General features: G+C 42.2%; 1 protein-coding gene across 2 annotated transcripts; it reads left to right on the forward strand.

Moving 5' to 3' along the window:
* The first annotated feature begins 44 nt into the window (after nucleotides 1-44).
* On the forward strand, nucleotides 45-27,076 carry AIDA (axin interactor, dorsalization associated). 2 transcript variants are annotated; one of them, XM_031596243.2, is made up of 11 exons: nucleotides 45-283; nucleotides 3,343-3,412; nucleotides 9,278-9,331; nucleotides 11,260-11,314; nucleotides 14,996-15,059; nucleotides 15,434-15,540; nucleotides 18,003-18,014; nucleotides 20,667-20,789; nucleotides 22,619-22,741; nucleotides 23,226-23,343; nucleotides 24,133-27,076. In XM_031596243.2, the coding sequence occupies exons 1-11, from the start codon at nucleotides 174-176 to the stop codon at nucleotides 24,227-24,229; spliced, it is 933 nt and encodes a 310-aa protein (XP_031452103.1). In that variant the 5' UTR covers nucleotides 45-173; the 3' UTR covers nucleotides 24,230-27,076. The 2 variants fall into 2 exon arrangements, with proteins under 2 accessions (XP_031452103.1, XP_031452113.1); XM_031596253.2 differs by lacking the exon at nucleotides 18,003-18,014 and having other exon boundaries at nucleotides 46-283.
* The last annotated feature ends 378 nt before the right edge of the window (nucleotides 27,077-27,454 follow it).

The following is a 27,454-nucleotide window of genomic DNA, read 5'->3' on the forward strand; positions in this document are numbered from 1 at the left end:
CGCGGCCGGCGCAGCCTCCCTCGCTGGGCGGCGCTGGCGGGAGGCGGCCGCCGCGTTTGGTTGTCGCGGCGGCTGGGCTGGGCTGGGCCGGCGGCGGGCGTGGGGCTGGCGGGAGCGGCTGCCCGGCGCGGTGCCCCGGCCCGGGGTGAGCATGGTGCCCTAGTGCTGGGGCTATGTCGGAGGCGGCCCGGAGCCTCCTGCAGCGCTGGGGCGCCAGCTTCAGGAAAGGCACCGACTTCGACTCCTGGGGGCAGCTGGTGGAGGCGATCGACGAGTACCAGATGTGAGTGCGGCCCCGGGGAAGGCGCGGAGGACCGAGAGGGGAGGGCGGGCGGGCGGCTCCCCGCAGCGCTCCCCTACCGCCCGGCACGGCCCCGCCGGGCAGCCCGGGGCGGGGCGGGGCGGCTGGCTGCAGGGCCTAGGCCGCAGCCCCCCCGGCCTCGCCGCCGGTGCCGTTATGTAACGCGGGGCCGCCCCGCGAGGCGAGGCGGGACGCGGGACCCCGGCTGAGGGGAGCGGGGGCGGCCGGGAGCCGCCCTGCCGCTCTGCCGGACCGAAGCCCCCCGGGTGCGGGCGATTCGGAGCGCGGGGCAGCGCCGCGGGGTCCGACTGGGCGGGCGGGCGCGCGCTGCGGGGTCCGCTGAGTGCTGGCGGGAACCTGGGCGAGCGGCTGGCAGCCGTGCGCCGAGCGCGATCCGTGCGAGCTGAGCGCGCCAGCCTCAGGTCCTCGCGGTGGGCGTCTGGAACGAGTCCCGAGCGCTCTCCCCCGGTAGAGTATCGGCCGAAGGGGCACCGTCCGAGCTCCCGGCTGCCCTGGCTCCCAGCTGAGTGCCGTTCCCGGGTGAGCGCTGCGTGGTGAGGTGCTCGTACGGTCCCTCGGCGGGTAGGACGGTGTGCACTCAGTTATCTGCTGTTTGCTGCTGGGTTGCAGCTCAGAGGAAGCTGTTACTTGCTACACACCTTGGCACGGGGATGGAAAGGCTTTTAATAAGCGCCCTTACATACACAGTCATGAGGAGTGCATTATGACCCTAACGCTGCAACCCCCCTTGGCAGTATTAGGGGTTAGTTTCCTTCAAGGAATTCCCCTCGGAACAGAAAGTCCTCAGGCTTCTCCTTCAGAGCTTGCTTTGCTGAGAAGTAAGTTCACTTAATGATTGCAGCTGGACCGAGGGAAGAGCTGAGGCATGATTTTCATTCCCTTTCTGTTGCCTCTGATAAGAACTGAGGTGATCTTGGTGCCTGTGCTTTATTCTGACTTCGTAGCAGCATGATATGTTTGTAAGAAAGCTCCTCTGGGTAGCGGCATTGTGAGCTGCCCTTGGAAGCTTTACCACTGAGTTCCTGTGTCCAGTCAGCAGATGAACTCTGTGGCCCTAGGAGGGAGAACATCAAAGATGGACAGGGATTTCCTGGGGAGGAGCAGAGCCTTTTCTTTGTATCCACTTCTCTTCGATGTAGCAGGTAGACCAACAACAGCTTGGATCACTAGGATAGAGGCTACAGTTAAGAAGCATAGGGTGAGATACCAGCCTCTAGCTCTGGAGAAACATCCCATTGTGGCTTCGTGCCACTTGCTGCTTTTTTAAATGGGAGTTTGATCATGCTGGCGCAGTTGGTTGGATTCTTTTAGCAATTGGCCAGGTCTGTACAGATCAGTGTAGGAAGAATCGTGATAAACTATGATGAGCTTGCTTACACTGAGAAAGATCTTTCTAGTCTGAGTTCAAATCAGGGCTTGAATGGCTCCTGGCACAACTGCTTGCCTCCCTTGTCCAGGGGGCCTACATCTGCTCAGATCTTTGTGTTGCTCCTGGAAGTTTGGTGCCAAGATTGACCTTTGCTCATTCAGGTGCATGCTGGTGTGCAAGCCTCAGCCACGAGCAGCACCTCCCACATTGGACATCACCACCTGTAGGACTTGACCTGGTCCAACCTTGCACAAGCATCTAGTGGGACACCAGATGCACTTATTTGGATTAGAGTGCTTTTTGTTTGTGGTTTTGTATTAGCAACAAATGCAAAGAGCATTGTTGCTGATGCTCACGGAGGTGTTATTGCTAAGATGCTGTCTATTGTGGGTGGTGTATTGCTGCTATGATTATTTGTTTTCTGAAATTGTTTTTTAAATGCCCAAGTGATGTATGTACACAGCTTTCTGTTTATCACTTGTGCTGTACCACTGAGGAAGGGTGACCATATGTTCAGGTTCAAGTGCCTGTGCTTTTTGACTTTCCTCTGCCACCATTTTCTTCCGTTACAAGGGAGGATGTTGTAACTAAGCTGTGTTGTTATCTCATCCCATTCTCTTGGTTCTTTGCTGCTTATAGCTGATAGCTACAGTGGCTTCAATCCTTGTGTCTTTTTAATAGTGCTTATTTTAGGAGGAGCAAAGGAACGTTTGAGTTCTGCAGTTTGTTCCTTTCAAAGGTTTTGACTGTGATTGTGTCTGTTTTCACTCCCTCAGAAAAAAGCAGGTTAGTGCCCATGGCAAGAAGCCGAATTTCTTTAAGAGCACAAAATTACAAAGAGATTCCCAGTGGGAGTGTGTTGAGATGTCCACAATGCTGTTGTTGTCTTAGGTTTTCCCCTCAACCCCTCTCTCCACTGCCACTAAACATATGCATGTATTCACAGGGAATGGCAACAATTGCAGTTTCCAATTGCACGATTTCATGTGTTTAATTTTCTCCTTCCTCCCTAGACGGAAACTGTAACTCTTCCCATAGATTCCCTCTAGCTTCCTTTCGCTTTCGTGAGCTGTTTGCTTGCTGTTACTTCCCAAACCCCTTGACACTGGTCTCTGTGGTGGTAATGGGTGGAGCTGGAGCTCTGCGTATGATGCTGACAGGCGCAAATGGGAACTGCTGCACCCTGGGAGCCTCAGCCACAATGTCCCCATCTCCCTCATTGGGAGAGCGTGTGGCCATTGCCTGAGCTACCTGCTGCTCCTCTGCCTGCACCCACTCCTCCTGGCAATCAGATTCTCCATGAAAAACATAGCACTTGTATCTCAGTGGGTCCTTTTCACAGGCAGTATAAGTTATGATAGTTTAATTAAAAAAAATGGGTGGGGGAAGAAAAAGGTCAGTGCTTATAGAAGGGGCTGTTGGCTAGAGGGACCTTCATACCTGTTTTGACAGACTATAAGTAGTTTTTCCTGCATAATACTTTGTCTTCTGTTTGTTTTTATTTGGTGTGGCCTACTGTGGCTATCAAAATCTTTGTGAAAAAGAAACTGCTTGGAGCAGCAGCCTGTGGCATGTTTTCTGTAGACTGACAATGGTGATGGGGGTTTTGTGTTGTCCTCTCACTGTACAATTTTCTCTCTTTCTCCTCCAGATTAGCAAGACATCTTCAAAAAGAAGCACAGTCTCAGCACAACAACTCAGAATTCACAGAAGATCAAAAGGTAAGCGTTGTTGTTGGTGTAGTCAAGGAACTTGTCTCACAGATGTTGTTTTTGTGTCTGGCAGACCTGAGCTTTATGATACCTGTTTTCCATTCTTAATATGCAATAACAGAAGCAGAGCCCAGTGTGGCTGAAACTGCTGCTGTCATTAGATGTGACAGATGCTCTGCTGTGTAATATTGAATATCTAATGTCTCACGTGCTAGTCAGAGTTCTCTCATCTGGGTGTTTGTTTTTTTTTTTTTCTGGGTGACCTTTTGATAACTTGCTTATACAACATTGACAGGATTTATTTTGTGAGGACTGAATACAAAATGTCTTGAGCTGTAGATGTCGAGGGTGTGTGCGGAGAATCTTAGCCTAGTGTGTAATGCCTGACTGGGAAGGATCCTAGCTGCATATTCCTTACTAGTCTCAATGTTATTTATTTATAATCTTTCAAAATATTGAGCTGTCTTTACTCTTTCCTCCCTTCTCTCAGCTGAAAAGGCTGTTTTTTGTCTGAGTATCATATAGTTGTCATTCTATGACAGGTTTTAGGAGGAATGTGCTAGTTGAGGTCCAACACACGCAAGTATCTTTAGCAGAACACAAGGAAATCTGGGATATAAGGTCTTGCCAATCTGTAGTACCTTGTATAAAGCTACATTTTTCATAGGAATACTATATGAGAGAAAATCTGTATTTCCGGACTTGTAAATCGTGAGATCCCTTGTTTGAGCAGCAGCATTGCCTGAGCAGGGACATTTCCTAGCCTAGAATCCTATGTATGCTAAAAGGGTGCTAGAGTAACGGGGTCTGTGTTTGTTAATGTCAGTCCTGAAAACAAGCTCTGGCTACAGAAATTGGAGATGAACTCAATCATTTATTACTAAGAAATACACCTCTACGTGCAGTCTGACAGTGGTCTGTAAATGTTTTCTTGACATATACCATCAAAAAGAGCCAAGAATTGGCCTTCTCTTTTCTATTGCCCTTCTGTGAAGAGGAGGGTAAGGCTCGTAATAGTCTTAAACCGAGTCAGAATCTTGGAGAAGGGTTGGGGCCATCTTTCCTGAACTGGAGGATCCTTGTTAACATTTGGGCAGATGTTTACTCATTCATTGATTCTGCTCTCTGTCTCTTTCTAATATCTTTCTCCATATTCCTCAGTTATTATCATCTTTACTGCATGTTTCTCCTCTGTGGAGACTTCTGGAAAATATGGTTATTTCAGCAAAGAGAAGCTGTTAGTGCCACTTTGGAGGCACCATCTCCTGAGAGCGTAAGAACCATAATGAGGCAGGGCTTTGCTTACAGATGTTCCCCAAGTTTTGGGGAAAGTAATCCTGTCCTGATGGGAGAAGTAAGCGAGGTCAGACATGAGGAAAGGCCTGAGAGGTTCAGCAAGTGGTGATAACTGACCTCAGATGCAAGTTGCACAACTGCATTCATATATTAAGGGAACATCCTCCTAGCCCCATCTCTCACGAATAATGCTAGTCAAAGCAAAAAATGGAAGTCCTGTCACTTTCTACAGAATTTAAGCTTCTGTGCTAAGATCTTTTAGTCTGACAGCTGCTTACTCCTCTGGTGTTCCCTATTTCTGCAGAAGCTTGCAAGTATAATCCAGTGATCATGACAAATTACTATCATCACTATTATTGTTCACTCAGCATATAGGAATAGAGTTAAGCACACTTCTGGATTTTCAGTCAGTTTAGTTAACTAGAAGTATATCTTCTAAGTATATCTCCTCTCTTGCTACCTCTCAAAAATGTCTACAGTTGACCAGCTAGTTTTACTGAAATAAGTTCCTGTCAAGGCATTGGCCCTGCTCTTTCATCTCGGGTCTGGAAAGTTACTCATTCCCTAATTTCTTGTCTTTTCTAGTTACTATTTATTATGTAAGAACCTCTTCTTTGTTTATCTGAATTCATATTTGTTTGCTTCAGTTTACATATCTGATGTCATGGGCCAGGCTGTGCATAGAATTTCATTGTCTGGAGAAGGCAAGTTTGTGAAACTAATTATGATTTCCAGTTGCTCGGACTGCCCTTGTTCCAGTCTTCACCTGAAATTACAGCTAGCTGTTTTCTAAAGGACTATAAGTAGTACTGAGAATTACAGTGAGATTGTCACTGTTTTTTACTTGACATATCATGTGGAGTAGATAGATTTCAGCAGTGATTCCTCTGTACCAAGGAAGAACTACTAGAACTTCTGGCTTTGCAACTACAAGAAAGGAGCACTGCTAAGTTAAAATTCTTGACCCTGACGGTATGTATAAACTTAACGTGTTTGGGTTTATTTCATGCATCACGGTGCTGTTACTGTCCAGACGTGGCCACATCATAACTGATGGTGTGTCACTTGCTAATATAACTGTGCAACCCTGTAATCTGACAACACTTCGTAGATACTACTAATTTGTTTCACGTAGATGTAGTGTGAGCAGTTATCATTTACCTTCTAATAAAGATATACGTTTAGGTAAGAATTCAGATATTTTGGTATTCATACATCTTACCTTTTTGCTAGAGATCTGAAGCGTGTTTTGAAGGACTTCATGCATCTTCGTTTGATAGGAAAAACCAGTCTCCATAATTTGCAGTTCCCTGGGTTTTCTGTCTTCTATCCACTGCTACATGTCATTCTGGAGTTTCAGTACTGAGAAAAGGCTCTATCTTGACTGGCAAAACTTTTGGTGCTGGAATCCTCATTAACGATTATGAGTTTTGTTGCAAACTCAAAAGTTTAAATCTAATTGCTCTGCAACAGTCTTAAGGAGACTATGCAGCAGCTTTGTCACTTAGAAGCTGTGAATGTTGGATATTATCAGCTGTTGTCTGGTGGGCTGACCTCACTCCTAACATCTGCTTTCTGCTGTTATCTTTTACCTTCGTTCTCTGAAGTTCTGTCTTCATTCATGATCAACCGCTGTGTTTGGCTGAGTTGATCCAGTTGGGTTTGGCTGTAACTGTCAGTTTTCCTCTAGCTATGGCTACTCGCTCAGTTCTCTATGCAGTAAATTTGACCTTTAAAGCCCTCTGCTGACCTCAGTTGTTGTTTCTCGTGTGCCTTTTTTACTGCAGTTTTGGAAAACCATGCTTTTTGCACAGTGCTAACTTGCAAGCACTGTTGCACAGTCATAGCATGATTCATTAAACTAGTGATCTCCCAGCAGCCTAGGCTTCTCTTTAAAGCCAAACTCTGCTCTGGCTCTGTATTTATGCAAACATCTTTGACTGCTTTACAGTTAGCACAGTCATTACTCACACAACTGCACTGAAGAAACCTTGACTACGAGATCAACTGACTTTATTCCCTTTCTAATCACTAGTTTACATAAAACTGAATCTTCAAGACTTTAAACAAGCAAAATTAATAATGACTTCAGTGTTTTTAATGAGATGCAGAATGTTTTCCCTGCTGCAAAAACGAGTCTTTGCATGGGATAGCTGCAGCTGAAAATGATAGCAGTGTTTAGCTGCATTTTTAACTTTTGGATTGGGTGTGGTCCCTTAAAAAAATAGTTATGAATAATGCCTGCTGGGAGCTTGCCATGTTTCAATAGATTCCATATAAAACCTATTCTTTACTATTTTAAGAATCCCAAACTCTCTTCAATTAATCTGTTTCTAGGGGCATTATCACCCTTCAGCCCCCAGGTGCCAGAGGGCATGCATTTTCTAGCTGTTTGTCCTGTTATAAGATCTCCAATTCAGGCAATGTTAAGAATACAGAGTTAAGTGTCTGCAGGATTGGGAACGGTGGTGTTGCTGAGCTTCTCAGTGAGTTAACGTCGGAGACAGGAGATGAGCAGTGTTTCTTGAGACCTGATTTATGGTGCGAGCTTTATGCTCTGTGCACAAGACAGTGAGAAGAGCCACGTGAAAATCCATTCGCAAGTTTTGATTCCATAGTGGAGGCCGTGAGCTGGCACCCTGCAAACTCACTTATAGCTCTTTTCTGGTGCAGTCTAAGGATGTTTGATCTAACGTGGAACTGGCATGCTCTTTGCTCAGAGATTTCCTTTCCTTGGGGAATTTGTGCATTCCTGTCTTTTATCCTTTATTTCACACCTTTCTCTTCTTTGAGATTCTGCCCATGCAAACAGATCTTTCCAGATGTTCTCTTATAAAAAGGAATTCCATATGTTACCAAGCAGCTGTAGTGTGTTCTTTCCCCGGGGAGCAGAATCTGCTTCAGTAGCACTACCTGATCTCCTTTCACCCAGTCTGACTGTATGTAAATCTGTAGAACCTGAATGTGGGACTGAATGTGTTAAAATTAACCCAGGGTTGTGTGTGCTCCTTTCCAGTTCAGAAATGTCTTTCCCCAGTTTGTGCTGGAGAAGCAGCTGTGATTCTCTGTTAAGTAACATAATTTAATAATATAGAAGTTTGTTGACTGTGACATGGACCTTCATGGAAATGATGATATTTTAATTCTGTGATGTTGCATGCAAATGTACTGTTGAGTTTGGGAATTATAATACAGGGCAGCAAGGCACTGCTGCATGTGCTGCATGTCCAACAGAGCTGAGAATTGTGCAGATAAAACTTGAGTTCTGTTAATTAACCAGAACTAAAACATTGTGGTTAATTAACAAACCTGTGATGGTCAAAACCACTAAAAATAAACCATGCAGGTACATCCATCTGACGTACTACACAATTCTGAATTCCTCTTCATGTTTTTCAGCTGGTAGTAATAGGAACAACTGTAACTGCTTCCCCAGCTTCTTCTTTTGTGAGGCATAAAAGCTTTCCTGAAAAGTACAGCTGCTAGTGGAGGGCTGTTTAGAAGCTCTTCCCTTCTATGTTTTAAAATCAGAATGGCAAATTACTTAGCAGTTTTGCTTGGGGATATTTTAGGCATCTGGCAGGTTTGAATCAAATAAAATCTGTTTCACACTTCTCTCAGACTCTAAATGCATGAGCAAATTACAGAAGTTAATTATAAAAAAAAGTAGAAATTTAATCCACCTTTGTACCTGTATGGGAACTGCTGAGTCACAGCCTGAACCTCTGATTGATCACCTGAGGCAAGCAATGAGTCAGCCCTGGGAGCACAGGTGAAAGCAATTCACCTGTGCTGCAGGAAGGGGTGGAGCCTGGCTCCACCTCTCCTAGACCCATTTAAGAGCTGACTACCAGCGGGGAAGGATCTCTCTCTTCAGAAGATCCACTCCACTGGTCTTTCCTGAGTGAGCTCGTGACACAGGTAAGCATCCTATTTATTCTCTTTGTCTTGCTGTGCCTAACCCTCTTGCTTATTTCATTATTATAGCATCTTAATATTATTTGATTATATAATATATATAATTTTATGCAGTACCTCATCTCCCTCCAAAACCCTCAGAAGAGGATGGACCACAATTTTTCTGTGCTAATGTTCTAGGCATTGATGTCTGAGGAGGGCTGACTTGGTCTGTTGAGACAGTAAGCTAAAGCAACTGTAAGCGTGGCTCCTTAAAGGGGCAAATTGCAGCAAACAGCTCCTTCTCAGAAGGTACAAACGTTGGTTTGTTTGGATTTCCCTTTTTTTTTTTTTTTTTTTGGCTCTCTCCTATTACTTCAGAATAGTTGAGCTTATAAACAGTTTATGATGTGGTAGGCATTATGACAGTTTCTGCTAAGTGAATGAGCCCTATCTGTGCTGATGGGCTGTGGAAGAAAAGTTAAATGGCAGATGTTTCATTTTCATCTACTGCACTTTAAGAAAATCTTGCTTGTGTATTGAAAAGTTTTTGATGCTAGATGATCTGATACTGGGAATAGATCTGAAATCTTTGTAACTATTATTCACATGTTTTTAACATAAATAAGAACATGGATTAATGCAGTTTCAATACTTACGTATTTACGCTTTTATTTTCAGAAAACCATAGCTAAAATTGCAACATGCTTGGAACTGAGAAGTGCAGCTTTACAGGTACAGTTCTCTTTCCCGTGTGATTTCATGCTTGGTGGTAGGCAATCCTAATGCAGTCTTCAGACATAGCCAAAACTTCTGGAAGCAGAACGATCAGTTCCTTGAACGCTTGGATTTTCCAGGTTGTCATTGTGATGCCCCAGGCAGCTCCCTGAGAGCTTGTATGAGTATGTATACATTGCTTGTATGAGAATGTATTATGATTTTTACAGGAATTTGACTTCAGGTTTTGTATCTCTGGTTGCTTGCCTCATTTGCAGCCTGCAGAGCTTGTCTGCCTAACCTGTGCATGAGGGTAAAGAGACCCTTAGAGTTACCCTTGCACTAAGCTGCCCACTTCATAGATCATAATGGAGTGCAAGGAGGATTGTGTCTTGAGTAGAAAGAGTGCAGGTAGGGAGGAATGAACTGGTAAGTTGGGTAATTTGAGTTATTTGATTAATTCTTTCCCAATCAGGAGTGGTGACAGGGAATTTTTGCATCAATATACTAATAGCAGCATTTCTGAATGCTTCATGTTGGTGTAAATAGTGCAGCAGTGCCATTGTGCTGCCTTCAGCTCTCTGAGAGCTTTCAATACATTGAAAATTCAGTCATTATGGCATTCTGGAGCTGAGAATGAGAGTGAGGTTTGAGCAGACTAGTCTGGATGCTAGGCAGCAGTCAGGATTATTTGATTAGCTCTCCTGTCTTTCTGTTTTGATCCTACCTGGACTGTTTGAACAGCATTGCATTTGTTATGAGTCACAGTGATTTTTGTGATAAGGGCAGTTTTGTTCCTTTGTAGAATGGTTTCATAGGTCAAATCACTTTCCAGAACAGAAGATACAGAAATGTGATAGGCTGCTGAACTGAAGGGAGGATGTCTTACAAAAATAGTCTTCCTTGATGTTGGTTCTTCAGCAGTAATTCCAGGATTTCAGAATTTAGTGAGAGGGTACTACAACTTTTCACCTACACACTTTAGAGAGTGTTTCACATGCTGCAGTTTTGTTATGATTTCTTAGCAGAGAATAGAGCAGTTAATGAATATGGTCATCGCCTCTTCTCCAGACAGTGTGGTTATAGCTTTACTGTCCTTCTGCAGTCTTCTCAAGTCCCTACTGACACTTGAGCAAGAAAACCAAGACAGTAATCAGGCCTTAAGGAAATGCTGAAATGGTGGCTAATCTTCACAGCTACTGTGAGTGCAGTGGCACAGTAGTTAAGACCTGATCCTCTACCTAAAAGGCAATGTCCAATGTCAGTCCCCTTACTCGTGCTTTTCTTACACTAACACTGCCACTTATCTCAGAAGTCGCTGCTTCAACTTGCCAAACTGTGAACTAACTCAGAATAAAAAATTAAAAAAAAGTTTTCTGAGTTAGTAAGTGAATAGGCTTACTGAGAGAAGCAGATGTGCTACGAGCCAGATGAGGAAGCTGTATCATCAGAGTTGGAGAAAGAGATGAGAATCCCTGTGGCGAGCTCTTAGGTCAGCTGAGTTGTTTAGTCAAGCTCATTCTGTAATTTCTGCCAGTGTTATAATGCTCCAAGTATGTCTTGAACTGTGTGGGCTCCTTTTGGAGCATTGCTTTGCAGTTTTAGAGGTGATCTCGCTTCGGTACAACTTCGCTGGGGGAGAATTGAAACAAGTCTCTCTGTCCTAATGTGCCTGTTTGTGATGGGAATGAAAGCTCAATGAGCTACTTGAAATCTCGTTATGTTGGGTACATTTTCTGTCAATAAATGATAAGAGGCATACTTTCTGCCTCATCTATGAACCTAGCCTCCCCTCAAGGAGATTTGTGGAGTTTTTTGTTTGTTTTAAGACAGCTTTGAAGTAGCAATGTGCTTGAACAAAGGGAACAGCTTGTATGCTTGCTTTGAAATGTATTAGCTTTGTCTGAGGGGGAAGATGCATACAAGATTAATTCTTTATTTCCTAGTCCACTCAATCACAGGATGAATTTAAGCTTGAGGATCTGAAGAAGTTGGAACCAAGTAAGTAATATCTTTGTATTTTAAGTGACATTCATAATTGCAGTGAAAAATATAACAGCAACACAAATACTGATCACAGTGTGGTTTGACAGTACTATTAACTACTAGTTCTTCCAAATATCTGTTACCACGTAGACAAATGTTGATATGTATTAAGGAATGTAATGTGGGTAATTTCAAAGCATAGTGTGGGAATACAAGAAAAACTGTTCAGAGCAGCAGCTGTGGAGCAAGATAAACAGCATGAGAACCAAGGACACCTCTAGAAGGAGAAAGAACGTCTCACGGCTCTGATTGGATAAACGCCTGCGTGAATGGTTGAAGAGTCTTTTGTAGAATGCTCTGTTGACGTGTGAAGGTGGATGGGAAAGTTGTAGGGTGGGTGGGAAAGCTAGAAAAAGAAAACTTGTGAAGATTTATAAGTGATGTGAGAACTTGTAATAAACGATTTGGATCATTCACATCTGAGTCCATGCATCAGATTCTGCAGTGTAGTAGCCGTATAACGTTTCAGATGATGCATTAAGCTTTTTATTCTCAAGTAATGCTTTGGATACTGCTGACTTTGCACAGAATAGTGACTTAAGCTACCAGCAGCGTAGTATATATTCAGCTGGAAAATATACCTGCACGTAACTTATTTGAACAGAATTCCAACACTTCCTGCCTGTAGTATTGAATGTGGTTTTCTTCTGGAAAAGTTTAACTTGTGCTGATGGTAGCCAATCACTTGCCACTTAGCCACAGTGATGTTGTGAGGCTAACAAAGTTAAAAGTTGAAGTCAAGGAGGTGAGTCAGTCTTTGAATGGTTCTGTGTGCTGTTGTTTTTTCCTAACTGATCCTGGGTCAGTTTTTGATAGATCTATCCAGAAAAAAAAACCTCTTTTTCATGTAGGAATTACCTACTTACTTGGTACGTAGTCCTTTCGATAACGCTGACTGACTTGTTCTCAAAGCATCTTTATGATCAGAGCTTCCATATCTAAGTAAATCGTCAATGCCAACATTTCTGTTACTCTTGGGGAACAGGAGGTGTGGAAGATCTGTTTTCATGTTTGGGAAAAAAAATGGTTTTATTTTGCTCTTTTCACACCTGTATCATTTAGGGAGATATTGGGGATAACTGATGGGCAGGCAGTGTTGCCACCTTATGATTAAGTTGAATTTCTCTGCATTATGGCTCTCTAAGTAACTAGCACAGCATCCTACAGAAAAGGTTGTGGGGAGGCAGGATGTGGAACTGAGGTTCCTTATGTCAGTACCAAAATAGAGAGTCCACGTGCTGTTAATGGAGCTGCATTATGAGATTGCTAGGTCTGTGAAGTCCATACACTCAGGAAAGGCTTTAATTCTGTGTTAAAACTATTCTTTCTCGCTCTGTGTGCTGCATATCTGGCCTCTGCCAGATATCTGATCCTCTGGTTTGGATTTATTTCATACAAATACTCCTGCTGTCTATTTACAAAGTATTTAAAGTGTTGTAGTAGTTTAGTGATTGCAGATCTTAGGCTCCATTAGGTAATGACCAGAGAGGATTTATGTTTTAATTGATCACTCTGTTCTACAAATCAAAGGAAGTGAATTCTGAAGGTTATAACTTCCTTTTAGATGCCTGCTTTTCTAAAAAGCCCAAATTTCAGTTGCACTGTTGTTGCTTATTTTGCCCTTCCTCTGAGAATTGATTTCTAGCTGTCAAAACACTGTTCAGCAGCATGAAGCCCATTCAGCCCACACTTCATACAAATTACTATATTGAAGCTGAGGGGTGAGTGTGTGACCATCGGTCTTCAAAGACACTGAGTTATTTTCCTTGGAGGAGAATGAGTGCTTCTGCAACAACAATTGAACATTGATGTTCTCGATGTTGCTATCTGATTTGGATTGTTCTGGTCTCTTTCAGTCTGAATTGTGTCTTTGTTGTGGTTTTTGAGTATATCTTGAATAGGGTAAATATTAATCAGGCAAACACTGGCAATTTCATAAAGTACACAATGATGTGGTATAATTTGTCTGTTGTCAATTTTCTCTTATTTCCCACCAGGAAAGGCTAAAAAAAAAAAAATGGACAGGCGATGCAAATAAGCATTTCCTTTGTTAGGCCAAGTGATGTTAGAGTGAAATGAAAATAGCTGTTAAGAAAATTTCGTTTATTTTAATTCTTTTTGCACCTGGAGCTGTGAAAACAGATGGGAAATTTTGAATGTTGTTGTAAATAACCAGAGCCCTAAGATTCAGGCTTTTTTTTTTTTTTCCCTGTGCTGTCGATTTCTCATTCCTCTTACTTGTTATGCTTGCATTTCACACTGAGGAACTTGACTGGTTTTATTTGTTTATAGGATTTGTCACTAAATTTCTTGTGCTGGGATAATGCTGCAGGAGGGCCCATACGTACAGATGGTAGTTTTGAGTCTGTGCTGTATGAAATCATTGCTCACACACTGAAACTTGGAAATATTTTCCCTGTGAGAATTTATACCAGTGTTATAATGCATTATAGGAGTGGATGGGCTGTGTGCACGTGCTGGCATTTGTGCATAGATGAGATGAAGTGATCAGGAAATGTTCTAGCTGAAAAGCAGTGGGTGTTGGTGGGTGGGTTTGGTGACCTCCTGAGGTGTGAGAGTTACCTGATGGTGTGGGGTCAATAAATCTGATATTATAACTGTGAAATTATTTACTGTTGGTGATTAGACGGAATTGAATTCATTTTAAAAACTTGGTTTAAAACCTGCTCTGCTGTGAAAGATTTTGGGTGATATTTCTAGAAACATTTCTGATCTAAGCATTCTGCGTATCATTTTTGTTACTAACACTGCCAAGAATAAACTGTCATAAGCAGGGCTGATACCAACCTGTACGTGTAGAGATGCAGCTTTTTGGCAGAAATGTGTATGCTTAACTCTGCATTCAGGCTGTGTCAAGGTTTCAGATGCTGTAAAGCTGTTCACCTTTTTCTCACAGTGCTGGTATCGCTGTAGTACTTTATGCCCTCTAGTGATAACTGAGATTATTTGCAAGAAGGCTTTTTCAGGGGATCTTCATTCACATTGGAAGAGAAACTGATATTACTGGGAAGAGGGAGGAATCTCATGCATATGAAAATTTGGAAGAAGGGAGGGGAACGACTGCAGGTTTTTTTGCTTCTGTTTAATGTGCACTTGGTCAGTATGAGATTCTACTTCATTGAGGTTTTTCTGCTAGGGGCAGTTTCACTTTCTGTGATGCATCTCTCCGAGAGTAAGAGAATTCTTTTCTTGAACCTCAGCTGTGCTGGAAGGCTGCCCAGTTTGGGTTCCTTGTTCCCTGTCTCTGAAAGCTTTCTTCTCTTTTTAGGCCTTTTAGCCGTCATGAAATGTTTGTTTATATGTTTCTGGAAATACCTACTTCACTAGTGAAGGTACCATTACCCTGAGGGGCCTGTCACTATTCCTTATGATGCTTTTAATTGTTGCTGTGTTTATCCTATATATGCCTATATAAATATGTGGTGAAGTTCTGCAGTCACAGTTGTAGGTCTGAAAGTTGTACTGATATGCCTTTCATGAGGACTTTATTCATGTTTAAAGTATGAATGTGGTAGGTTTTTTATTTTTTATTTTTTTTACTATAATCTGCAAAGTGTTAGATGCTTCTTTACATGTATAGATTCTTACTGTTTGTTTTTTTTTCCTTCTCTGCAGTCTTAAAGAATATCCTCACTTACAATAAGGAGTTCCCCTTTGATGTTCAGCCTGTCCCACTCAGGTAAGAAGAGAACTGCATCGCTGTATGGTGTGAATCTGAGACGTGAGAATTTCTTAGAGCTGCCCCCTTGCTGCCTTGCATCGGGTAAGCAGGTGGAAAAAATAGAAGTTTTGAAATCTAGCTTTCCAGTTACTGCTAAAATTAAAATACAATGTTGGTAAAATCAGTAGTTGGTAGGTCCTACGTCTCTGTAGATCTCCTGGTTTTTGACTCTGCTATATATAGTAGGAAGCTTTCTACAGTGGTAGTTAATCAGAAAAGTGAAATGACATTGAAAAATATTGCTCCTGCTTTTATACTCAGATGCTGCTGTGCAAGTTGAAAATCAGAGGATGAATTATCTTTGGTCACAGTCATCTTTTTTGTACTTACAGGAAGATATTAGCACCAGGAGAAGAGGAACACTTGGAGTTTGAGGAGGATGATGAGGAAGGAGGAGCTGGAGCAGGGTCTCCAGACTCTTTTCCTGCTAGAGTTCCAGGTAGGAGCACCACCTTTCTATTACCTATCTATGCAGCATGTGTAAATTCAGTCTCTGAGAAACCCTTTTCTCCGTCTTGGTTTTAAAAGCAAGCTGTATTGGAAACTCTAGTGTTGGACTGGAAAACCATGAGAGTGTTCAGTGGACTTTTTTTCTCAGCAAATTATATCCTGTTGCAAAACAGTTGTACCCATAATCTGCAAGGTGGTGCCATCTACCTCAAGTAATTTGTCTTTGTTCTTTCTTCAAACTCAATATTGTCAGTCCATGTGTTTTCTTAATGGTATTATGTGAAGCATTCTGAGCACATTCAAATGTAACCTGTGGCAGTGTTTGCTCCTTCAAGGAGTATCACATCTTGCTAGAGATGTGAGAAGCTATTGCTGATTAGTCCTCCGTTGCATTATCTAGTAAGACAATAGCTTGAACTAAAGCCAAGAAGAGGGGTAGCTTTGGCTGTAGTAGCTGAAGTCCTTGTCCACACAAAGACATTCTAGAAATGGATGTACCTGCAGATTCTAGAGGTGTTCCTTCGACCTCAACTTTTGGGAGTTTAGCAGTAAAGGAATAAAATGTTCCAACAGAGGGTTTGGGTTTTTTTTTTTCTTTCCTTCCTGATGTAGTTTCTTTGAAGAAGAAACGAGTTTCTAGTTTTGGAGCAGACTAGAAAACTTCCTATTTCAAGAAGGAGATAACAAATAGGGAAACTAGATCTGGAATTATGTTTGAAAGACCTGAGAAATTTCAATATTTTAGCAATAATAATTGTATGAGTAATAGCTAGCTGTGGTTGAGGAAGAAAATATATTTCTGTCCTTAGGTTTGAGGCAGTGTGTGCTACTGGATGTAGTCCCTGCTACTTGTGTTGGTGTAGATATGCATAGTCTATAACTGTTTATGCTAGGCATGCAAAGAGGCTATAATATATGGGGATATTGCATTGCTGACTTACTGCTATCTTGATCTTTGCTATCCACTGTGATAAATCTGTTTATTAAGGTACATTCTATCTGTTCTAAGTACATCATCTATCAGAAGATTCATTTAAGCTTCCTCTGGGCATGTGTGTATGGTACATATCAATCTCAAATTTTTCTTGGATTGTATAAGTCTACTCAATTCTAGATTTTTCTGAGTGGTTTAAGTATTAAATTCTGTTCTTTGACGTCTCCGTTAACTAGATAAATGTCAAGTTTAAGGAAGAGGGATACTTCTGGGTTTATTTTGTTTATACCTTTCAGCACACTGTTTATTCAAGGTTTAAGCTGGGGGAAGAAGTGAGAGACACTTGGAGTAAGTAACTCTTGGTGTGCTGGCAAACCAATAAGGCCATAACTATTATTGTAGTTCTTTGTGCAAGCCATCAGAGCTGTCTGCATACAGTGGACAGAGAGACTGTTCATGTGCTTGAGAAAGAATCTAAGCTGACTGTAAGAAGGTTGTGTTTACAGCTGAATTATTCTCCAAGATTAATTCAGAAAGAAGAGAGCTGTGGGATCTATACTTTCTTACAGAATTACTTCTTTGTAAAATGGTGCTCTTAGAGAAGTTGCTCACACCTCTTCTTATTGACATTTTCCATTGTCATCTACTCCGTGGTCTATCTGACTTTTTGGAAACTTCTGCATGAAGTTAAACCTCCCTGTATGTTAACCTGAACCCCTGAGATGGTTCTGTATGACTGGAACACAGATCTTGTTTTCCCGTTGAATTTGTGTGGTGTTTCTTACCTGTTGGATGTGAATTGGTAGCTCTCTCTGTGGGCAGAGAGGCTTAAGCAAATGCAGTTGCAGGCTTTTGAGGTGAGCTTCTTAAGTGGACTTTCCATGTTGAATTAAGAGTACTTAGTGTCCATTTCTGGGCTTCTCATTTCAAGAAAGATGGGGGACTTCTAGAGAGAGTCCAGCAGAGGGCCACAAACATGATAAAGGCCTGGAGCATCTCCTGACTGACTAAAGGCTGAGAGACCTGGGGCTGTTCAGCCTGGAGGAGAGGAGACTGAGTGGGGATTGTAGAAAAGCTTCTAAATATCTAATGGGTGGGAGTCATGTGGATAGGGCCAGGCTCTGTTTGGTGGTGGTGCCCGGTGACAGATCAAGGGGTAATGGGCATAAACTGGAACACAGGAAGTTCCATACAAACACGAGGAAAAACTTCTCTAGTGTGAGAGTGACAGAGTCCTGGAACAGGCTTCTCAGAGTGGTTTCTCCTCCAAAGATACTTGCAACCTGTCTGGGCTCTTTCCTGTGGAACCTGCTGTAGGGAACCTGCTTTAGCAGAGGGGTTGAACCAGATGATCTCCAAGGTCCCTTCCAACCACTACAATTCTTTGATTCTGTAACTGCGTTGTGCTCTGCTCCAGTATGCCTTTAATCCATAGTGCATAATTGTATTGTCTAACTGTCTTGTCTTCTACATGCATGGCTTCATCGTTATCACATTGCACCATTCATCTAACCCAGGAGCCAATGAAGGTATGATAACATTTTAGTACATACTGTTATTTCTTTGATCATGGTCATGTAGCTGTGATGTTCATCATTCAGCTCTTAATTTCAAAGCTCAAAGTACAATCTTAAGGGTAATGATCACATTACTAGGTGTCAGTGTGTTAATCTTCATTTCCATTCAGCGCCTGGAAAAAAAGTCCTATTTGGTGTTACATGTAGCTCTCTAGAAGTCTTAATGTGCGACTAAAGATAAGCTGACTTACAATGTTACTCCTACCCATGGCTACTAGATTTTCTTTTTTAGAATACACATTTGAAGGGGAAATCTTACACTAAAAGTACGTATCTAGTTACACTTCTAGACTGTGTAAAGATGATCTGACCAATGACTTGCAGCCACTTAACAGCAAAGGTTTCCTATCTGCCTTTCTCCTGGTTGTACTACCTTTACTAGAGTGCTGTGCTGGCAGTAGATCCTTCTGTGACCTATTTCTGTTGTGAACCCAGCAGGAGACCTGTTGCCTTCTCTCTAAATTGGGAATGGGGCTGGAGAGACTGGGCACCCCTGTCCTGGTGTCAGTGAGCCTTTAGGTTGCTTCACTTCTGTATATCTGACATGCAGCTGTGGAAGAACACTAAGAACGCATTTGTGGATGCTCTCCTCCATCTCTGAGAATGACTCCTTTCAGTTGTGTTGGAAGCAGTTGATATTTTCCCATGAAAAGCCTCAGTATGAGCCTGATAAAGGCTCATGGGCCCAAACTATAGCACTGCAATGGCCAGCCCTAGTAATATTATCCCTTAAGATACTGTCAGGTAATGGCCCCGATGTGAAGTGACTGCAGTAAAAGAGCTGCCTGGATGATTGTGGCTTGTATGGGACAGGATGGCCAGCTGCTTTAGCCAATCCCTGGAGTGACTAGTCCTTCAGCTGAGGCAGTAGTGAGACCCTGTTCCTTAGGGACCATCTGGTCTACTATCTTCTTACCTACTGGAAGTGGGCCCAACTTTCCTGTTCGTTGTAACTCCATGACTTCATACATCCTGGAAAGCATTTTTCAAGAGCAGAATAGCATTTCTAAAGCCAAAATGTTTATACTAAGTACTGGAGTCTGATATATCTCATAGGTGATTTTTGTGTGTTGGTTATACTGTCGTTTAGAGAGGGATAGGGAAAACCAAGTTACTGTTGTTCTTAGCTCTTGGCAAGGCATACTGCTTTTAGGAGACAACTGAAAGATGGCAGACCAGAGTTTTGTGCCCAAGAGAGGAAAGGTTTTGATCTATGTTCCTCTAGATTGAAATAAATGCGGTTTTGAATATCTCTTCAGGAGGTAGCAGCAAGGTGAACCAGAGTGTATGCTGCTTGATAGAAATGGATGCTCTCTAATAAATTCAATTTAAACGTTCTTTATGTTATCATCAGAAGCCCATCCCATTACTTCAGAAGTGTGGGTCGGATACTGCCACGATACCTTGTCAGGTGTACTGTATGTCTGGGACATGGCTCTGCCAAGATAGGAGGGTACAGATATGTGCTGTCACAGAGATGTGAATTCAGGCCTTGCTGTTCCTTGCCCTGAAAGAAGGACTGGGTGTGGGAATGCCCATGAAATCTTGCTGTAGCTCTGCAGCAGAACACACTGCCCCCTCTTTTAAAGCTAGTCCCTCCAATATGACAAAAACGCCTCAGTTTCCCAACTTTTCAAGCGGATCAAAGGAAAAAAGGGATGAAGGAAAACCCAGCTGGAACTTGCCAAAGGAAATTATTACTTTATTTAGATCTCAAGCCTTGGAATAACATTTCTTTTTAATTAGAATACCAAAACTTTAATTTAAACTTGTTCATGCGTCTGAGCATTTTCTGTCTTTGTACTTATTCATCTAATACTAGAGGCAGACTTGAAGCCTGACAATTCTCTTTAAAATCAGCATGAAGAAACCTACCCTGTTGTTAGTTATGGAATCTCACAGATGATACCAAGTTTGGACAGTTTAGGTTTCCTGTCAGATGTGTTGTCTTCCTTCACTCTACAAGGATTTACCTACGTTGTGGCCACACACTGTGGACAAAAATTACCTGATTCTGAACTTTCTTGATGCAGTGCTAGGAACTCCTTTCTTAATGCTTTCATTTAGGTACAGACCCATAGAACTCAGAAAGTTAAGGGTCTCTCTTCTGGTTCCCTTGCATCCAGCAGGATTTGCAACAATGCCATTTTCCTCCTTGTTTTCCCAGCTTAAGTGTTCAGCATGAAGCCAAGTCATGTTCAGTGGGGTGGGTGCTCCTGATTAAGTGTCTGAACTTCCTGCAGCTGCAGATTGAATCCAGCTTCCCAAATTTAATCCTTAAAAACTATATAAATGGAATTCCATGCATGAGTTACTCTGCATGAGAGCAAGAAAGAATGCTTTAAACAAAGCTCTTCTCTGTTCTTAGGACATCAGTGTTTTTTTATGAATTCATTTGACTTGAAGCAACCCTGGATTTCTTGGTGTGGACTTTGAAATCTGTCAAATTATGCGTGGCTGTGCACGCATTCCTGTAGTGCTGTGTGCTGTTGGGTTAAGATCTGTGCATTGGAGAGCATCTTCTTCCATGAGAGGTGGTGGGATGCACATGACCTCCGTTATAAGGTGACTCAAAGGGTTAACAATGTGCTTTACTCTTTTCAGGTACTTTATTACCCAGATTGCCATCTGAACCCGGGATGACATTACTCACCATCAACATAGAGAAAATTGGTCTGAAAGATGCTGGGCAGTGCATTGATCCTTACATCACAGTCAGTGTAAAGGGTAATGATTTCTGTTCCTGGCTCCTCGTTTCCAGTTTGGAGAAAGTGTGCGTTTCCTGAAAGCTGTATGGATTTTTATTTTTATTTTCTGTCTGCAGGGAACAGCATTTGTTCTTACGTGTATATGTTGTGGTGTTAAGGCTGATTCAAGGATGGGAAAAATCTGTTTTTAGGAGATAGTGGGAGTCAAACCACTGCACTGAGGGGTGCTGCCCCTGAGCTGCAAGCTGAGTAACAGTGACTTGGCAGGCTGCTCTATCTATTGCAGCATCTATAGCTGACTTTTAAGTGCAAGTGCTTGGATTCATTGTACTCCCCAGTACTTACTGGTCTCTGGGCTTCCTGGAGACAGCAAACCACAGCTCAATGGCTCCATTCTTGCCCTATCATTAAACCAATTATTTCTGTAAAATGAAGGTCTTCTTACCAAGGTTTGAACTTTTAGAGGAATGGATACGAAGTTGGGAAGGAATGGTTGAAAGTGAAACAAAACATAAAATACATTTTAGCCTTGGCACTAAAATATTTCAGCTGGCCTGGTGGGCTAACTGCCTCTTCTTGAAGAGTTTCTGTGAGTCTGAAGGAATCAATGCCTCTGTCAGCTGCAGATAAGCAGTTTTAGATGACAACATGGTTGATGGCTTATGCTTGAGAGTGAGATTTTTGGTATTCAGAGTCTCATTAGCAGGAGCATCTGCCCCTTCCCCATCCGTTAGCAGGAATCCACTGTAGTCAGAATTGCTTACCTTTAACTCACACTGTTTGACTTCTGCTTGTCTTTACAATCACTGGAAGCAAATGATTTCTCTTTGTCAGCTTCTGCTCAGCTGTGGTAGTGACTTTGTGTTTGTCCTTTAGATGTGCTATTAGATTCCAAAGGCAGTGCTGAAGTACTTATTAGGCGTATGATCAGGCTGCTTCATCTCCTGGCTGAGTTCTTTGGCAGGCACAAGGGGCACAGTACTGAACGTCAGTCAAATCCCAGGTTCTCAAATGTTACTTATCAAAACATACAGGCAGAAAGCTTTATCTAACCCTGCTTCCTCTGATGATTTTTCAACTATGAAGTTAAAACATGACCGACAAGAAGGCAAGAGTCTTAAAAACATGCAGTACTTGTGTTTACAGCATTGCAGCATTATTTTTAGCTTATGTAACTATTCCTCAAGCATGCATTTCTCTAGGCATTTTGGATCTTTCTTTGCCTCCAGAATGCCAGAAAGCTGAGGGATGGGCACCTTCAGTGGTGGGGCTAGCTGGATGGATGTGGTTTAATCAAACTCCATTCTTTCCTGCCGAGTTTCTCTTGGTCAATGAGAAAACACCAGCACTAACAGGGTTCTCACATCAAATCCTGGAAGAGAATTTGTAAAGCAGAGATTTGTTGTTCCTTTCCCTCAGTGTTTGCCTTTCTTAAATCATTGCATATTGTTAAAACTGTTGCTTGCCTTCAGAGCTAGCTTTCATTTCCTTTCTGGAGCTGAGAAAGACTGCATATTTCTAGGCTCACATTTCCACCAAGGCTTTGTGTTAACATGGTGCTCTGCTTGCAAGCTGAGAGGTTGTGATGTAGAACAGAAAGTCAGAAAGTGTATGTGGGAGGAGCCTATCACCTGCTCTACCGATTGTGGATTCATTCTTTGTTTCTCAAGATGTTTTGGGAGCAGAACCTTTGTGAGAAATGTTGTCTGTGGTGGCTGGTGCTGGCAGCTGGAGTCCAGCCCACACCCATCTGAAGATCCAGCAGGGATAACGCATGCTGCATCTGGGCAGCAAAGCAGGGACTGCAGGCAGTGCCTCTCCCATTCTCATTCTGTTTCTTTCTTGCAGATTTGAATGGAATAGATCTGACTCCTGTGCAAGATACTCCTGTGGCTTTGAGGAAAGAGGACACGTATGTCCATTTTAATGTGGACATTGAGATTCAGAAACATGTTGAAAAACTAACAAAAGGTATGTAGTAGCAGAAAGCAGAAATGGGGTTGGGGAGCTTGGAAAATGTAGACACTGAGTTGTTCCAGATCTAATAAACAGGCTGAGTCCGAGCTGCTGCTGCAGGGCTGAAGTTCCAGATGAAGACAAAAAAAAAAAAACAAACACCTTTTCATTGTGTCATTTTCAAATTGGTCATTGTGATGATTTGAAGGCAGGGGAGGAATGAATGAAACCAAATAAAATGCAGCAGTCTGCTCTGCTATGAGGGTGTTGTGTTTCTTTGTGACCTTCCCAGTGGTTGGACAGTTCCCTGGATATGAATCACTGAGTGAAGAGTACAAACTCTTGTGAATGTGATGAGCACTGTAAGAACACGGTGTCTTTTTGAAATGTTGGAGATGACTCCATCCAATGTGCACAGAGCATCTTAATGGCAGATAAATTTTCTGATGAGTGTTGGCCATAATTGCTAACATTTTTCTTCTACCGTTTTCCACTCTAGGTGCAGCTATTTTCTTTGAATTCAAACACTACAAGCCTAAGAAAAGGTTTACTAGCACCAAGTGCTTTGCTTTCATGGAGATGGATGAAATTAAACCTGGGGCAATTGTTATAGAACTGTAAGTTATTGACAATTACAGAGGAAATGAACTATGCTTCAGTTACAGCATGTAGATTGTTGTATCATGGAAGGTTTAATTAACTCATTGCATGAGTTGCATAAGGAATATTCTAATTTTAATAAAGAAGGGAAGATAACAGGCTTTAGACAAATAAAATAGCTAAAGACCCTTCTCAAAAACGAGACTATTTCCAGTGGAAATGCTGGTGTTTGTAGCTGAATTTTATGTGAAGTTAGCAAGATCTACAGCGAAGACTTCTGTTTTGCCATCAGCTTGAATGTCAGATCAGCTGTATTTAAAAAAATGAATGTGAACTTCCATGATCTTCTGGTGCAGGACATCTGTAAAGAAAATCTGAAACTGATTTGAAATATATTTTTATGAGCATTTCAAAGCTTTGTTAGGTGATTAGTAGTGCTTCTTGTTTGTTTTTCTCTGTCTACTTTGAATAGATCAGCCTGTTACTCTGCAGTGCTTATGATGTGAGTTTTAACGCTATTGTGTAGGTGAAGGTCCACTGAGTGAGGGATTTTGAGGTTTTGTTTCAGAAGAAAGTGAACTTTGCTGTTCTCTTCTGTAGAAAGAGTGCTGAACTGAATCTGTACTAGCTGGGGTACTTTTTTGAGTTTCTTCCTGTAAATCCATTCATTATTGTTCCAGTCAATCTTATCTGTTGTATTTAAAAGATTATGGTAATAGGATCTGGACAGGACAAGCTTTCTGGCATGCTTTCATCTTCCTCATGGCCATTAGCGCTTGCATTAACTCACTTTCTTGTGGTTACAGGTACAAAAAGCCCACTGACTTTAAAAGGAAGAAATTGCAACTGTTGACCAAGAAACCACTTTACCTTCACCTCCATCAAACATTGCACAAGGAATGACCCTATTTGTGAGACTTCTGTGAACTGAACCACAAGTCATGGTAGCTGTGTGTAGTAGCCTTAGGCTTCGAAGGGCAGGAAAATGACTGTATTCATGCCAGTAGGTCAAACGGGACCATCACATACTGCACAGCACTACTTCAGGGTCAGAGGCAAGCCTACCATCCAAGTGCAAAATTTTTCAGTACCTTCCAGATGCAGGTTTTTCTGAGAGCCCTGAAATATTTTGACTGCTTTTCCTAATTTTGCTGTTCATCACCTTTATCTTAACCATTATTATCCTTTTGCCTCAAACTCCACCAAAGGTCGGAGACTGCCCTTTTGCCAGACCTGTAGCAATAAAGATGTGGCAGGCCTACTAACCTGTTTACACTTGCTGTGCTACTGTAGTTCCTCTCATCTGCATTTCAGAGTCCTGGGTAGCAGGCTGGGTGGCAGAAGAGCAGGAAAAAGAGAAGGTGGGGTGGGAAGGAGCTTGAGCTGCTGGAAGTGATGGTGAAGTGAATGGGAGGAGGATGGGTCAAGTGAGGTGGCCGCAGAAGAGCTCCTCGGCCAGCTGTTGTGCTTTGCTTGGGCCAGGAAGAGGACGACTGCAGATGAGAAAACTGAACTATGATTTTAACAGCTGAATCTTAGTTCTTAGCCTTGCCTGATCCACTCTTACCAAGTTTTGGACGCACTACGTATCACAGTCCTTTAAATCACAGTTATTCCCTAGAGCTGATTTTTTTCTGTATCTTGTCACAGAATGATTTGTGAAGGTGGTGGGGGAAGGAGAAATGCTTTCTTCAAGGCTTCATCCTCACAGCAGTGGGTATTTCTCCATTCCAGCGGTAGCAGGATGGGCCCCTCAGTGTTCAACAGTCAATTTTCCAGAGCTTTTGTTGAAGTAGATCTGGCTAGCAGGTTGGAACCCCCCTTCCCCCCTTTTACAAGAAACTGCTGTTCTTTTGGAAATTCTTTTGGAAACTGATTGTATGCAGTTTTCTGCATATTTTTTGCGAGTCTGGAAACTTATCCAAAAATCACCTTTTTATGTAAGTAGATAGGATTATCATTTATTTTCTATATTTTTGATTTAGTGTGTGATTAAGCTGCAGGACATTGGCTTATTATGACACACTTGCATTCACCTTTTGACCTAATAAAGGGACAGAAGTAGACCCCAGTCAAATCTTTCATATATTTAATACAATACTTTAATGTTTGATATACTTCTTATGTATCTAACTAGTGCCTAACTACTCTGCTATGCTAACAAAAGATCCAGCTCCCCAGCTGGTGCCAAACACGAGGTTTATTTCCGACAGTCTGGATGCAGGTGTCTCACCAATTTCTTTTCTCTGTCCTGTAGCCCCGAGATGTTGCAGTATGCTTTACAGGGACAGGATGTTACTTTTCCTTGTCTGTCTGTAGACAGCTCTTCAGCATATTATGAGGATAAGAAGCTATTTTTGAATGTGCTGATTTTTCTCACCTTCCTTCTGTTCTGGCTGAAGTAGGAATAAATTTTCCTAACTTTTTCTCACTGAATAACTGATCAGCTATTATTACAAAAGCCAGCAACGCTTCTTCAAGTACTACCAGTAGTTGGAGGTGGTTGCTTTTCTCTTAAAGGAAGAAAAAGTGCAATTTTCCTGTTTACGGGTCTTCACAATACCCCACTGGTATTATGCTGTGATAACATCTGGATATCAAGCCCTGGAAGAGATCTCCCTGTGAGTTGCAGAATACCTCTGAAAGAAGCATCCTAAATACCACACAAAAGGAGGATACCTAAGTTGTTTTCTTTCTTTTTTAAATCCTTCAAATTCTGCTAAAGGATAGAGCGGAGGCATTAGATAACTTCTATGGCTGCAGATAAATCTGAGTTAGGGCAAAAGCTGGGTTAATTGCCAACACTCCTTGGCTGGCTCAGGTCTCTTTCTGACTGGGAAACTAGAGTGCCAAGCCTTAGTGTCTCACTCTGCAGGCACCAGCTGGCTCTGTCCCTGCCATCCTCTTCTTCTGGTGTTATTCATTGCCCAGTGAAAGCACTGAAGTAAGTTTTATGTTTCTGCCTGTGACTGACAGCACACTCAGCCTCCTCCTGGTGCTCCCAGAGGATGATTCCTTCTGGCTTTAAGTTGTCTTAATGCTCACTGGGTGAGGAAGGGAAGAGACATTAAACATCACAAAGCTTGGTGTTGGGAAGATCCTGACTTTTAAATGTTCATCACATGTATGTAATTACCCGCTATTCAAATTGAATGTTCTCACTTAAAATTTCAAACCCATTGTTTCAGCTACTTACCTTGACTCCTCTCCAGCTTGTACATGTCTGTATTAACTCCAGTTATAGGAAATGTCAACTTTGAAGTGTTTTTGTTAAATACACAAGTAGAGCTTTGTATTTAACTAATTGTGAATTAATGCCTGTAGAGTGTGAAATACCATTTTTGAAGTTGCTTTTTTTCCTCCTGTGAACTGTCTTTCATGGAAAGGACTACTGCCCCTCACACCACGAGCTCCTGCTTGTATTATTTTATGCTTTAGTGATGTTCTACCTATCTTGTCCTTCATCTTAAACCTGAAGCTTATTACTTGTACTGTAAGACTGTGTAACACCTACATGGCAAGTTTAATGGCTGCTTGTACTCTGGCAGTAAAGCTGTAATGGCCTTCGTTAGATTTTTATTATTCCTAGTTTTCTCTTCCCTTTTTTTTTTTTTCCACCTTGCTAAGGAAGTAGTTCTGTACAGAGCGCTGTTAAAATCCCAGAAAGTGGGCCCATTGTGCCACATTCTGCACCATCCTTGTGTTCAAGTTTTACATTCATGGACTTCTTTGAACATCTGTAAGTGTAAGGTATGTTTTTAAAGCTGTCCAGTGTTCTGTGTGTATAAACTGATTTAAAACAATATAGATTAATACGGTTTACATAAAACCATTTTGCTTTAGTGAAAGGTAGATTTTATTATTATAAATATGAAATACAGACTTAGTGCCAAGGAAGCTAAATTACTCTTTCATATTGAGATGCAAACTGACTTCCCAACCCTCACTTAGAGTGCTGCAAGTCAGTATTGGAGGTGGTTGTTAAATCTTAAGTTCTGGAGCCCTAACCTTTATTTCTGTACTGGCTGTGTGACCACAGAGCCCAAGAGCTCAGGGCCTCCATACAGCTTCCAGCTCTCTCCTGCCCTCAGCAGAGCTCTGTATCCCTTGGTGCATGAAGCAGGTCAG

Source organism: Phasianus colchicus, chromosome 2, assembly GCF_987193195.1.
Source record: "Phasianus colchicus chromosome 2, bPhaCol1.hap1.1, whole genome shotgun sequence".
Lineage (NCBI taxonomy): Eukaryota > Metazoa > Chordata > Aves > Galliformes > Phasianidae > Phasianus > Phasianus colchicus.